Here is a 13,635-nt window from a genome sequence, read left to right as displayed (position 1 = left end):
GTCAGGAGGGCAGGAAGCAGACAGGGAGGGGAGGAGGGAGGGTCGCGGGGAAGGAGCAGGTCTGCTCCTCCAACTCCGGTCTGCTCCTCCTCCCCGCGTCTGGAGGTTAGGACACCCCCTGCCCCTCCCCAGACCGAGGCCCCCCCCCGGCTGAACCCCGAGTGACCGGACGCAGGCCCCACGATGTCCGGAGCAATCGTGCCCTTTCCCTCCCGCCCGCGGAGACGCTCCGCGCTGGACGGAACGCCGGGTACCGCCGAGGGTGGCCCCGATCCTGGGCTCGGATATTCACAAACACTCCGAGCGGGGACTGCCTTCCGAACAGGAAAACGAGCTTCTCCAAAAACCAGCAGCGCCCCCCTCCCCCGCACGCCGCTGCCGAGAGCCGGGTCCCGACTCCCGCGGGGGTGGGAGGGGGGAAGGGGGGGGGGAGAAGAGACGAGGCGATCTGACAGATAAAAGAGGGGAAAGGGGGGAAAAGTCAACTTTATTTGCAGATGGAAATTTGCAGACAGGACGACATGCTTGACTTCCGGGATTGTAAACCGATTTCGTGTGGCTGCTGAGAAACTGGGTCCTCCTCAGCCTTGGAAAGGGCGCGAGGAAAAGCGTGGCACAACCAGAAATATCTCCATTTCCCCCCAAATAAATATCGTAGACACCAGGTTCCCTGCGCGGCTCTAGAGAAGGCTGCCTGGGCGCCCAGAGGACCGCTGTTTACAAACCAGGTCTCTCTCCGCGCCAGCCGTGGCTGTCTCCGAGTCCGGACCCCCCGCGCTCCGGGCGCACGCGGCCCGGCCGCGTCCCCGTGCCCGGCCTCCGCGGCGCCGGCCCCTCCGAGGTCTGCGAGCCGCTTTTCGCCGCCGCCTCCGCCGCCGAGGTTCCGGCGTCCACGCTCGGGTACACGCGGGCCCCGTTCCTCCCCCTTTCGGGGTCCTCGAGCTGTTTACTGGTCACGCCGTGCGCACCCGCTCCAACCGCTCGCTCCGCGGGCCGCGCCGCCAGGTCCGGCCCGCAATCCAACCACATCTCCGCGTTGCAGCCGATTCTCGTCTGTGGATCGCGCGTCACCGTCGCCCGGGGTCCCCTCGGCGTCTCTCCCGGCACTGCAGCGCGCGCGGACCGATACATCCTGCGGAGACAGGTTCCCCGGCGCGGGGCTGGCTGTTCTCCTGGCCGCGCGGGCCGGCGAGGACCGCCTCACCATCGATAAACTCCTCCTCGAGTTTGGTTTCCGCCAGGCATTGAGGGAATGCGGGTACCTGTTTGGGGCGCGGGCGCCTGCGCCCGCTGGCGCGCGCGCGCGCTCTCTCCCTTCAAAAAAATTGGATCTTTACCTCTCCGCACCAAGGTGCTCAGACGCCCAACAGTGATGAAATGAACAGAAAGCCAATTGCCGGACTGGAGGTGGGGGAGAGATAGCATCTCTGCGTGCGCCCGCCGCCGAGCCAGGAGCCGTAATTGCTGCAGACAGGGAGCGCTGGGGGTTGGGCGGCCGTGGCCGTGTATAAATAGTGAGATCTCAAATTGAAAGGCATAAATAACAGCAGGAAGGATCTACCCTCACACGGACAAGTCCTCTCCGCGCGGGGAGGCGTGCGGACCACAGCCCGGCTCCCAGCCAGCCCCGCCGAGCCCCGCGGACCCCGCAGCCCCGCGCAGCCATGGAGGAACTCACGGCTTTTGTATCCAAATCTTTTGACCAGAAAAGCAAGGAGAGTAGCGGCGGCGGCGGCGGCGGCGGCGGCGGCGGCGCCAAGAAAGATTCGATCACATACAGGGAAGTTTTGGAGAGCGGACTGGCGCGCTCCCGGGAGCTGGGGAGCTCGGAATCCAGCCTGCAGGACATTACCGAGGGCAGTGGCCACTGTCCGGTGCATCTGTTTAAGGACCACGTGGACAGCGACAAGGACAAACTGAAAGAGTTCGGCACGGGGAGGGCTGCGGAAGGTAAGCTCGCGCCGGACGCCGCTGCGGGCCCCTCCCGGGGCCGGCGTCTCCTAGCCACCGAGCCTGCCCGCCTGGCCCTCGCTCCGCGCGCGGGGAGGCCCCGGGCGCCGCGGCTCGCTCAGAATTCCACCCCGAACTCTGCATTTACGGCCGCGCTCGGACGGAAAGGCCCCGGCAACCCATCGCCAGTCTTTGCGTAAGAAAGAAAGGAAACGCGGACCCAGGAAGGGAGGCCAGGGGGGCCAAGGATGAGCAGGGGCTGGGGCCAAGCGCTCCTTGAGGACTGGCTTTCCCTGGGCGTTGGCACAGGACGTCGCAGCGGGAACTTTCCCGGGTTGGGGTCCATCGGGCGGATGTGCCTGAAAACCCAGGTCGGCTGTAGGGGCTGTTGGGCGCGTTGCCTGTCTGCGGGCCTGAGTCGGCTCCCCGGTGCGCGCGAGGAGAGGTCCACACGCATCTCTCGCAGCGCCCACCGCCTCCCCGCGTCCCGAGCGGTTGAAACGGGCAGGCGTTGAGGACGTGCTGGCCGGTGGGCTCGGAGCTAACGCGCGCAGTCGCCTCTCCTGCCTGCCGAATCCTCTCCGTGCTGTTTCCTCTTAGGGAAAACTTTCCCCTTGAACCTTGAGACTTGATCTGGGCTGACGCGGGCCTCTAAATTAAAACCACTCCCGCGCCCACAGGTGGCCAGGGTCTGGACGCGAAGTGAGGGGCCCCGGGAAGCTCGTGGTGGGGCGCGCTCGGCCGCCGGACCCCAGGCTGTCAGAGCGCAGCCGGCCCTGCGGCGGGAGGACGGCGCGTCCTGGGCCTGGGCCTCCTTCCTTTGGAGATAACGTTCGCCGCGGTTCGCCCGGTTGCTGAATCGGGGGGCGGGCGGGGGGGGGGGCACGGCAAGTTTATGGTGTCTCTCCCAGCTGGGCAGGGGTAATCCCAACCCCGGGGATCTCTGAGCAAACAGGGCAACCAGCAGCGGTAAATCAGAGGCATAAAATGGGCTGGATTTCTCAGGGGGCACAGTTTGAAACTGCTCGGAATGTCTATTTTTCATTACAAAGAGGAAATACGGAGCCTTACCATTCGCCTCCGCAGGCCCTGTTCCACTCGCTGTCAGCGTGATGGTCCCCTACAAGTACACCTCCCCCCCCAACACACCTCCCCCGACCCAGGAAGCCCACTCTCCTGCTCTTTGGGATGCTACACTTGGGGTCTCCGAGTGGCAGAGTCCCAGGCCATGGCCTTGAAACGTTGCTGATGACCCAGATGTCTTTCGGAGGCCTTGACCCGTGGAAGCAGCAAGCTGCCAGAGGCTTACAGACCCGCCCCTGACCGCTGGCCACCCAGGTGGCCTGGGCCGGACCTGTCTTACCTCAGGGTGCCCCCCCTTGGGCACTGCCGGGTACCCCGACTCTATAATTCACACAGAGTTGGCTTTAATGAAGACACAGCTGTCAGCTGGATGTGACTCAGGGCCTACACTGAAGTTCTACATGACAGCACCCAGGGCCGACCTCCGTGGCTCCTGACCGGTTCCCCCCGAGTCCTTCCTAGAGGCCGGGCCCCTCCTTGTCCCGCCTGCCTCCTTTCACCCTGATTGCTGAGGCAGCGGACCCTGGAAAACGGGGCCTCGGAAAGAGAGCGGAGTGCAGTCAGGGCCTTTGAAAAAGGAGAGAACAGAACCGGGTTGCCTCTCAGCTGTGCCTTCCCCTCCCTCGGCTGGGGGAAGACTCCTTGCAGGGCTGAACCCCAGGCTGCATTGGTAAGATGGGAGCCAGATGGAAGTGTGGGAGATCTTGGGGTTCCAGCAGAAACCCGGAGGTCTTAGGCTCCTGCACAGCGGGTCCCGCGTTGCCGAGGAAGGGACTCTGGATTTTGCAAAGCTTGCCGAGGGTTCTTAAGGACTTTGAAGGCCAGCTTCTCAGCTGGGATCAATCCCTGGGGTCAGACTTCAGAGACAGGGAGGAAGGAAGAGTGGGGGGGGGTGCCTCTAGGTCAGGATTTACGACTGGGAAGAAATGGGGTGTTTTTGGAAATGCGATGCTTTCAGGAGGTGGAAGGGAATTTAAAAATCCAAGCTGGGGTTAAGTGCCCAATGCTCAGGGGTCTTGATGCTGCTGAGGAGGCAGACTCAGGACTGGGCTTCTGGTGTGCAGCTCAGGGATCCTGGTTGGGGAGCAGGAGAGCAGGATTACCCCCTCTCCCCACAGCTGCTTTCCGTCTTTCCCTCTTGGTACGTTTCTGGGCTGAGTCATGGAGATCCCTTCTCTGCTTCAGACCTGGTGGCTCTTTGGCTAGAGCCTCCTGAAGGCTAGCCTCTTCTTGACAGCAGGGCACATCGAATTAGGGCGCAGAGATGCTCTGTGCCTGTGCCCAGCAGGTTCCCTGGTGCAGAGAAAGCACCGGGAGACTCAGGCACCCGGGAGGTGCAGCTTCTTACCCGATGCTTGAGCCCCCTCCCGCCAGGAAATAGAGATGCTGTCATCGTTTTTGGACTAAGAAAGTACCACTGTTGGTGCCCTGGTGGGTTGTGTGCCGCACCGCGTGTGAATATATGTGTAACAGAGAGAGTGAGAGAGACCGTAAAGAGGGTGTCTTGCACCGTTGCACCCCCCCCCCCCAGACACCATGCTGTGCCTTAGGATCTGAGTTTAGCTCTCAGAGTCTGAAGAAGAGACCAGGGTGGGGGCCGCGTGCATTCAGCTCCAGGGCCTCCTCCGGAGGGAGGCTCCGACCCGCCTGGAGCGCGGCCCCTGTCCCACTGCGGAGCAGCGGAGGGCAGCGGGGTTCCCGGGCCTGGACCCCAGCGTGGCCTGGGCCCGCCGCACACCCTTCGCGGGGCCCGAAACTCGGGCCACTCTGCCCAAACTTCTTTTGACTTAAAATAATATTTAACACCCCACTCCCGAGAGGCGGGGGGGGGGGGAGAAGGGTAGGGTATGTCAATATGTCAAGAGGCAAAGTGGAAAAATTAAGGAAACCATGGCGAGACTAGGCCAAGAAACATGGCGCCGCCAACGCCCGAGTTATTACCAAAGAGCGTGTGTTCCCCTGGAGGCCGCTTTATCGACTTGACGCAGCCCCGCCGTCAGGGCGCCTTTGCCGCCGGGGCCCCTTGCTCCGCAGGCACACACTTGGATTTTAGCAGCGTGGCGCAAAAGCCTGCACCGCGGGCCTCTTTCTCGGGCGCACGGCCCCGCGGGCCCTGGCAGGCAGGGACGGGCAGGGCGCTGTGGGGGAGCCCTGCGCCCTCAGCCCTGTGCCCTCGGCCCGCCCGCAGGTATCTACGAGTGCAAGGAGAAGCGCGACGACGTGAAGTCGGAGGACGAAGACGGCCAGACGAAGCTGAAACAGAGGCGCAGTCGCACCAACTTCACGCTCGAGCAGCTCAACGAGCTGGAGCGGCTCTTCGACGAGACCCACTACCCTGACGCCTTCATGCGCGAGGAGCTCAGCCAGCGCCTGGGGCTCTCGGAGGCGCGCGTGCAGGTAGGAGCGCGCGGGGCCGGCCCCCGCCACCCGGGCCTCGCCGGGCCCCCCCGAGCGAGCGCGGCAGCTCGGCCCGGGCTGCAGGCCCCTTCCCGGAGTGCGGGGAGACTGGGAGCGGGTTGGCGCGCCGGGCCTTTCGGGTGCGGCCCTCGCAGGCGGGTCGCTCGGTTCGTACGAAGGGCGAGGGCCCTGCCTGAGCGGGCGTCCCTCCACGTCTAGGTGGTCGGGAATTGGGATGCCTGTTCACCCCTGTCCGCTGGTTCTGTTCCTCTCCTCCTCCGTGCCGAGGCCCTCAGCCCCCTCCCTCCCACTCCCGGGAGGGAAGGCGAGGGGCGAGGCGGGGGGAGTCGCGCACACTGGGCATCTTGATGAGCGCGGCTGCGGCCCGCGCGGGGCCGGATTAGCCTGGGCGCGCGGGGTGCGGGGCGGCGCGGGCGCATGAATTCATGATGCCCCATCTGGCGAGCCACTGTCGGAGGGGGGCCCTGGGCGTGCACAGCACGTGCGCGGGAGGGACGCCCTGGCAAGCCTTTCCCGGGCATGAGGAACGTTCCCTTAAATTTATTAATGCATTAATGGGTGGCAAAGATCGGCTTCCAGCTCGCTTCCTCCGGGATGGTGCAGTTCCCGCCTGGGAGGTCGGGCCTGGAAGCTCCCCGTCCTTACTCACGGCTCGGAGCAGGATAGCAGCGCCAGGGAGAGAAGGAAAGGGGGTCAGCATCCCCGGGCTCTGGGGACCGGTTTTAAATAAACGGAATTAATATTGTCAAGCGGGGAGGGGGGTGGCCGTGAAAAGCCCAGCGCTTTGAAGGCCCGGGTTTCCCGCTGCTTAGAAGATCAACACATTCAAACACCACTCCCCTCCCACCCCCAGTTGACTTAGGAAACGAAAACACAAACGTGTGTTATAGATCGTGTTTTACGAAATTTTTAATTTGAAAAACATTTTTTTTTTTTTTTTTGGATCCCAGCCCCCTTTCCATCTTCCCGTGCGGCTGCCGTAAATAATAGGCTTTCTTAGGTTGAAATGCAATATTCCGCAGCCTTGTTCAGCTCTTGTCCGCAGAGCCAGCCGACACAGAATCTTGCTGCAAGGTGGGACACTTCCCCCCCTCCCGCGCCCACAGGGTAGCCCTGGCCAACCTCTTCCCTGAGGGTCCAGGCGGATGGGTCATCTGTGGCCCCAGCGAAGGGAGGTGGCTGAGGCTGAGGGTGTCTTTTCCGGCTGGCCACCCTTCTCGTGGAAGATGGATGGGGCTGCACCGTATAAATTAATGAAAAGATTAAACTTTCGCTGAAGGGGACATCAACTTTTATGTCATCTTCCCAGTGTCTTTCTGCCTGGGATCTGTAATATCTCCCAGGCCTTGATGTACTGTTTCTATAAAAATAAATTACTTCTAATTTAATTGTACACTATTTCTTTCACCAGTCTATTACAGAGTAACACCTTAGCAGGAGGGACGGAGTGGCAGGAAATTGGTTCTTGGGTGCTTGCAGATCTTGAGAAAGCCCTAAAATATCAAGGGGGGGTGAGGACGGGGGGTGGGGGACAGAGACGCGAGCGGCCCTATCCATCCAGAGGTGAATTAAAATTTAACGACTGTAAATAATAATAAAAACAAACATGGGAATAGAATAGAAGAAATCATTTTCTTTTGGCCACGGGGATGAGAATCGCATGGTAAAGGGGTGGCAGAGGGGCTCATAAAAATCAGTTAGTTAAAATGAATGGGTCATCCCACAGAAGGTGCGGAGGTCTGGGGGGGGGTGGCGGGAGCAGGGGGGCAAGAAGGGACTCTGGTTTTATTCCTGTCTCCGAAGTGTTCGGTAATCCTTTTCGGTACAGCCCGTCCTGTGTTGTTAAAGGATAGAGTTTCAATTTAGTGTGGAAATTTGCTGTAAATAAATTGGGGATCCTATGGAAACTGGTCCTTATTAACCTTTTATTTTTACTGTCACTGTGGCACCTCATATCATGCAGCTGTCAGGGTTATAATGGAAAGTTATGAGACCACAGTGAGGAGCACGAGGTAATTTAATTACTACAAATATCTTTGGGTTTATGGCGCAGAGCTAAATTAAATGTCATTATTCACTGTCTGTAATGGAAATCAAAAAGAAATCAGATTACACCATTTGTGAAAGAAATCAGTGAGTGGCCCTTAATGAAGATATAACCGCTTAACCAGTGTACTGCGCTTTACTTAGCATATTCAGGACTAATTGGAATTGATCGTGAATCACCCCAAGACTGATTTATTATGGCTTTGCGCACTGGCTAATTCATCACTTTTATTCTTCATAATCGCATTGCCCCCCCAACCCCCCCACACACCCCCACCACACGACGGCGCTGAAAGGAAAGTGAGCTTTGCTTTCCAGATTTCAAGAGGATTCTGTTTTTGAAAAATGCCCTTCCAGGGCACAGAGTTTGCTCTCCTGAGGACTGGGTCCGACCCCGAGGAGAGGGAGGAACTCAGGACAGGGTCCAAAGGGGTCCAGTTCGACCAGGGGTGGTGGTGGTGCCGGGTGTGGGGGGGGAGTTGGACGTGGAAGTTTGTTGTGTGTGTGGGGAGGAGAGGAGGAATGTCAGTAAAGGCTTTGCAAATGCAAGGGAGGGTTTGTGGACTTGGACTCGGGGGCAGAGGGAGAGGGGTGACAATTTGGGGATTACTTTTCAGGGGAACAAGCTTAAACTTTTCCAAGCTCCCTGTAGCCTGTCCGCATGAGCTTTGGAACCTCTGGAAAGCCAGTTCTCACAGGCGGGCGATGGCTCAGCTGTGCATAAAAACCCTCCTCTTAAGAGTCTGGGAAGGAAAAGTTAAGGTTTCTAGTCTCCCGGGTCTGCCGGGTGTGCCGAGGTTTCTCCGTGCGTGGTGGGAGTCTGGCGGGGGCGGGGGGGGGGGGCAGCCCCATGCCCTGCTTGGAGCAGCGGGCCCTCAGGCACCTGGGCAGAGTAGCCCAAGGGAAGGGTTTCTTTGTGCCAATTATTCCACGTGGTCACTGACCACCATCTCGGCCATGAGGGTCAGTGAGAACGGCAGGAGAGCTTCCGGAGGAGAAAACGTTAGGAAAAATTCAGTGGCTAAGAATTTGAAGGGAGGGGCCTCCAGATTTCTCAGGCAAAGCCTGAGGGTGTTCAAGGACCAGAGCTGTCTGGAGGGGAGGGGGAGTGTGTGACCTTGGGGAGCAGGGAGGGGGCTTTTGGGGGGAATCCTGGGCACCCAAATTTTGACATCAGACCTGTGCATCTAGCTGAACTGAGAAGGGTCCCACTGATATCCTTTTTCCAAGAATTAGATTTTTTTTTTTTTTTTTTAGAGAAGATGGTGCCCGAAGTTATGGGGGTGCCCCGTCCTTTCTGGATCCAGAACGTTCATGACTCCTTAATATTAACGGGGACCCTCCAGGCTTCCGAGGAGGGCATGGAAGTTGCTGGAGTCGGGGTGTCCCGAGTTCGACTGGGGAAGGGGCTGCATTTGAAGCTACTTATCAGCCTGTGTGCCCCCTTCCTTGGCGGCTAAGGTTTCAGAGGAGGAAGGTCAGGCTTTCCCAGGGGCTGGCAGAGTGGAGCAGGGAATGCCCACACTGATCATGGAAAGTTCTCGAATCCGCCCTGCACTCCTTCACTCGATGTGGATGTTGAGGCTCACCTTGGGGACCAGACAGGGCCCAGAAGTGAGTCTGGGAACTCCCAGCTCTAGGTCGCCAGGTATGGTGGGGCTGGGTTGGGAGAGGAGGGGGCGCGGGAGAGGGCTCTATTGCGCCCTGAGTCGCACGGGCCCCTGCGCCTTGGCGCCTTGGGAACCGCGCGCGTCCCCCGCGCCGCCGCGTCTACCGTCGTGGGGGCGAGAAGCCCCAGCTTCTGAGGAGACCGGCGGGCTCACGGGGCTGCGCGCGTCTGTCTGCTCTGTCCTCAGGTTTGGTTCCAGAACCGACGAGCCAAGTGCCGCAAGCAGGAGAACCAGATGCATAAAGGTGGGTGGTGCGGAGGCTGACAGTGGAGGTGGGCAGCGCGTGCAGCGGCCGCCGGGGTGCGCAGAGGACCCTGGCGGCCTTCCATGGCTCCTTTCTTCCCTTGCAGGCGTTATCCTGGGCACAGCCAGCCACCTGGACGCCTGCAGGGTGGCGCCCTACGTCAACATGGGCGCCCTGCGAATGCCTTTCCAACAGGTAGCCCGTTTTTCTTCCTTCTGAGCCGCGCGCGGGGGCCCGCCACCTCCCCGCCTCCCTGGCGTCCTGTCTCACCCGGCTGCTCCCGCCCCCGCGGAAGAAAGGCTGCCGCTTTTACAAGGGGGCATTTATAGACCCGTTGGCACGTATTAAAATCACGCTGTAAAACTCCAAGACTCACCTTTGGGAGGGCCAGGAGAGAAACCCAAACACAATTTTACAAAAATCGGAGTGAAAAAAAAAAAAATCCCACCCACCCAGGCTGCCTGGTTGGGAGTGGAGAGGCGGGGATGCTCGCACTTGGGTGTGAGGCCCTGCGTGTATACCCAAACCCCAGCTGGTCTGCCCCATGGCCTCAAGGGGAGGTGTGTGCACCCCGCTGTAGCTGGTGTGTCCACCCCGCTCCCCACCTCACAGCTGGGATCCTGGAGCTCAGGATCTCAGGATCCCCGTGCACAAATCTGTTCTGCGTGGACGTGGGGTGGCTAGGGTGTCAGAAGGCCCCAGGGCCGCACCCTGCTTGGGGCCCTATACTGGTGGATGGTGGAAGCTGCGTGGGGGAGGCCCAGGGTGAGAGCGCAGAGCCCACGCGTTCCCTGTCTCGCCCCAGCGCAGGACCTGAGGGTGCTCCCGTTGGGGTCCCAGCGTTGGGGGACGTAGAGCACATACGCTGGGGGAGCAGGGGTGCTCTGGGTGGAGCCGAGGCGTGGCCACCACCGCACCGAGCTGTTCTGCTCCAAGGATCAGGCCTGGGTTTATATTTGGATCCGTGTTTGCTGGGGGCCTCTGCGGCTCAGCTAGGGCATGGGTGGTGGTGGTGGGTCAATGAATAGACACCCGAGACTTAGAGCGGGTGCTCGAGCTTTGTGCTCTTGGACTCAAGGTGCCCAAAGCAGTTAAGGGTGTCCAGGGCATGCGCGCGGGGGCCCTTTCATTTGGCCTCGCTCACTCCGCGCGCGGAGGGGCGGGGTGCCCTCTTCTGTCCCCGCCCCTGCTCCACTCCTTCCCCAGGGCGGGGCGGTCTTTCCGCATTACAGAACTGCTGCCCTGACTTGGGGTCAGCCATGGGGTCTTTGCTGAAATTCGGCCCTTGGAGCACGGACCCGTCGCCATGCTCCTCATGGATTCAGAGACGCCCCTGGGAGGGCAGTAGTAAAGAGGAGTCCAGAGCCTGCCTCGGGGACATCTCACAGGTTCAGGGAAATTGAGGCTTTCGTGAGGAGGGGATGCTGCGGAGGACACGGGTGTGGGCGCCACAGGGGTGGGTGAGTGTGAGGTCTGTTCCGATTCTCCAGCTCTCCTTGTGCACGGCAGCTAGGGGCCCCGGCGTTCACGGGTGTCCAGAGGACAGTTCCGACTGCCCTGGCTGGTGGAGGCTGGGTGGTGGTCCCCGGGGTGCAGGAAGGGGACTCCCAAGGGTCCGTCGGGGCGGGAAAGCCCCGCTCCTCAGCCGTCCTAACTGTGCCAAGTCTGCCCTCCCAGGTCCAGGCGCAGCTGCAGCTGGAAGGCGTGGCGCACGCGCACCCGCACCTGCATCCACACCTGGCGGCGCACGCGCCCTACCTGATGTTCCCGCCGCCGCCCTTCGGGCTGCCCATCGCGTCGCTGGCCGAGTCGGCCTCGGCCGCCGCTGTCGTGGCCGCTGCCGCCAAGAGCAATAGCAAAAACTCCAGCATCGCCGACCTGCGGCTCAAGGCGCGCAAGCACGCCGAGGCCCTGGGGCTCTGACCCGCCGCCCGGCCCGCGCCCAGCCCCGGCCCCACGACCCCGCCCGCGCTGCGTCCTGCACTCGAATCCTCCGCGCCCTGCGAAGGCCGCACGGACGTCCTGGAGCGAAGGCGCAGGCCCTGGCGCAGCGGCCTCCCAGCCTGGGGCTGCCCGGGGGCCCACCCCTGGCCCAGGGAGGGGGCCTCCCGGGACCTCACGACCCCTGCAGACCCTCGCAGAGACTGTGCGGAAGAGAGCAGGTGACGGTCAGACCAGCCAACCCAGCCCTCGGCCACGCGGTCTGTGCGTCCTGGGACCCTGGGCCACGTGGAGCCCCGCACGCCCTCCTCTGTTGCCGGCGTTCCTACCCTGTGCATGCGGCCTCTCACACACCTTTCGAAGATCATAGAGTCGATTACACAAGAAGATCTGGGGCTGGTCTCCGCCGAAGATGCCAATTCTTGGTCGCTAACAGTTTTATGCGCTGCCAAGAAGTTGTTTTCATCCGAGGAGGAGGAGGTGCGGGACGGGAATGGATTGCAACGTGGACTTCCCCCTGCCAGACTAGGGGCCCGTGTTCTGCAGCAATAAGGAAAAGCATCTGCGGACCTCGGGACAAGGTGGGGAGGGGGTGGGGGAGACCCCAATCTCCCACGTTGTCACCGTATTTTTTTTAGAGGGGACCTGGATTACGAGCACGGTTTTCATGCACACGTTTGGCCCCCAAAGCACCGAATTTAGGATTCCTTCTTGTGCCATAGAGCAGGCGACTTTATAACTTTTCCAGTATTTGACCCGAATTGACTTTTTTGGGGGGGGGGCTGTTTTACAGAATTCAGATGCAAATAACTTGCATAGAGACACAGGGGCGCGTGATTTTAAGGTATAATACTGATGCAGCGTTAAGTTTAGTGAAATGCAATTAAGTGCAGTAAAGTGCAATACTGTAAATGTTATAGATTTAAAGAAAAAATAGCCGTGCACTCTTGGCCCCATCAGCTTCGGACTTGTAAGGGCATTACCTTCTCCTGCATGCTGCGGGCCTGGCCGACTGGGGTCCATCGCCAAAATGATGGGGGGTGGGGTGTAGTGTGCTCTGGATCTGGAGGAGTTGAGGCGTGTGGTATGTGATAAAGCAGGACCCCCGGGGGCAGGGGGGGTGGGGTGGGGGGGGGAAAGCCAGGATGTGAAGCCTGTGGCTGAGCTGTTTCTGGGAAAAGAGGCTGACACAGGTGCTCCAGGCTGTGAGTTCTAAGCTCGCGTTTTGTAGTGGTTAGTCTGTTCCAGGTTTGATTTCTTCCTTCTCCCTGCGTCCTCCCCCCGACCCCTGTCCACGGCCCCCAGCGATTGTGAAAGCATCAAATAGCATTATTTTCTAGAAGCTGGTGTGGAGTGGGAAACTCGCTGGAAATGACAGAACCAAAGCGTGAGGGTCCCCAGTGATGCCCCTGAGTTGGGGGCAATGTGCTTTGCGTGTAGTGTAGGGGATCCGGGGGGGTGGGGCGCGAGCCGTAGTGCTGGGCTGGTCTACCTCGAAGATGCCACGCCTGTGTTTTTGCCTTAGTCACCCAGGCCTGCCCAGAAAACGGAAGCCGCTTCCTCCATCATTCCCACCAGCGCCTCACTGGCCATCCCCTAGCGTTGCCTGAACTTCTCCGGTTATTCACTCTCGTTCCAAAAGAGGTTTTGACCTTTCCAGATTTGGCATTGGCGATGTTCTTTCCTTTACCCCTGAACTTTGGTATATTTTTCCAAGAAAAAAAATATTTTTTTTCCTTCCACGTAAGGGAACATTTTCTACCTTTTCATGGAGCTGAACTGTGGATGCATTCGGACATGTCTCATTTGTGTCATCTGAAACTCTTAATACAAATCAAGAGATCCCTTCAGCTTTTTAATTTTTTTTTATTTTTAATATTTGGAAATTTTAGTAAAGCTCTAAATGACAGAGAGAGATGAAGAAAGCAAGGTCAGGATTTTTAAATCACTTGCAACCTCCCCCCCCCCCCCCAAGTTACAGAGTTAGCCTCCTCGTATGTGCAGTCTGGCTTCTAAACAGCTGTGAGTTAAAAGAAAAAAAAAAAAAAAGAAGAAGGTCCTATAAATAAGCTGGAATTTTCCTTTAAATGCAAACAATGCATTTCGAACCCTTTAAAGCTAGCGGCATTCATCCTAAAATTTAACACTTGGCAAAGGTTGCAGGTAAAATGTGTACGTCCTTATTGTTTTTTTCCAAAAAAGCTTATAATAATTTTTTTTTTATCTGAACATAGTCCTCATAACCACTCCCTCCCCAACAGAAAACTCACTGCCCGTGAACAG

General features: G+C 59.4%; 1 protein-coding gene across 1 annotated transcript; it reads left to right on the top strand.

The window, feature by feature from the left end:
- The first annotated feature begins 1,664 nt into the window (after positions 1-1,664).
- On the top strand, positions 1,665-11,334 carry SHOX (SHOX homeobox). The gene is made up of 5 exons (XM_028115088.1): positions 1,665-1,950; positions 5,222-5,430; positions 9,354-9,411; positions 9,518-9,606; positions 11,089-11,334. The coding sequence occupies exons 1-5, from the start codon at positions 1,665-1,667 to the stop codon at positions 11,332-11,334; spliced, it is 888 nt and encodes a 295-aa protein (XP_027970889.1).
- The last annotated feature ends 2,301 nt before the right edge of the window (positions 11,335-13,635 follow it).

Source organism: Eumetopias jubatus, unplaced genomic scaffold (genome assembly GCF_037043125.1).
Source record: "Eumetopias jubatus isolate StellerSeaLion01/CBP00866 unplaced genomic scaffold, mEumJub1_p1.0 scaffold_11, whole genome shotgun sequence".
NCBI lineage: Eukaryota > Metazoa > Chordata > Mammalia > Carnivora > Otariidae > Eumetopias > Eumetopias jubatus.
Note: the sequence above shows the minus strand (reverse complement) of the source record. Positions and strands in the feature narration are given on the sequence as shown.

Excerpts from the sequence above, each read along its gene's own strand:
- SHOX (XM_028115088.1), top strand. The coding sequence starts at position 1,665 with ATGGAGGAACTCACGGCTTTTGTATCCAAATCTTTTGACCAGAAAAGC. Across the intron at positions 1,951-5,221 it reads CACGGGGAGGGCTGCGGAAG|GTATCTACGAGTGCAAGGAG; the intron begins GTAAGCTCGCGC and ends GCCCGCCCGCAG. Across the intron at positions 9,607-11,088 it reads TGCGAATGCCTTTCCAACAG|GTCCAGGCGCAGCTGCAGCT; the intron begins GTAGCCCGTTTT and ends CTGCCCTCCCAG.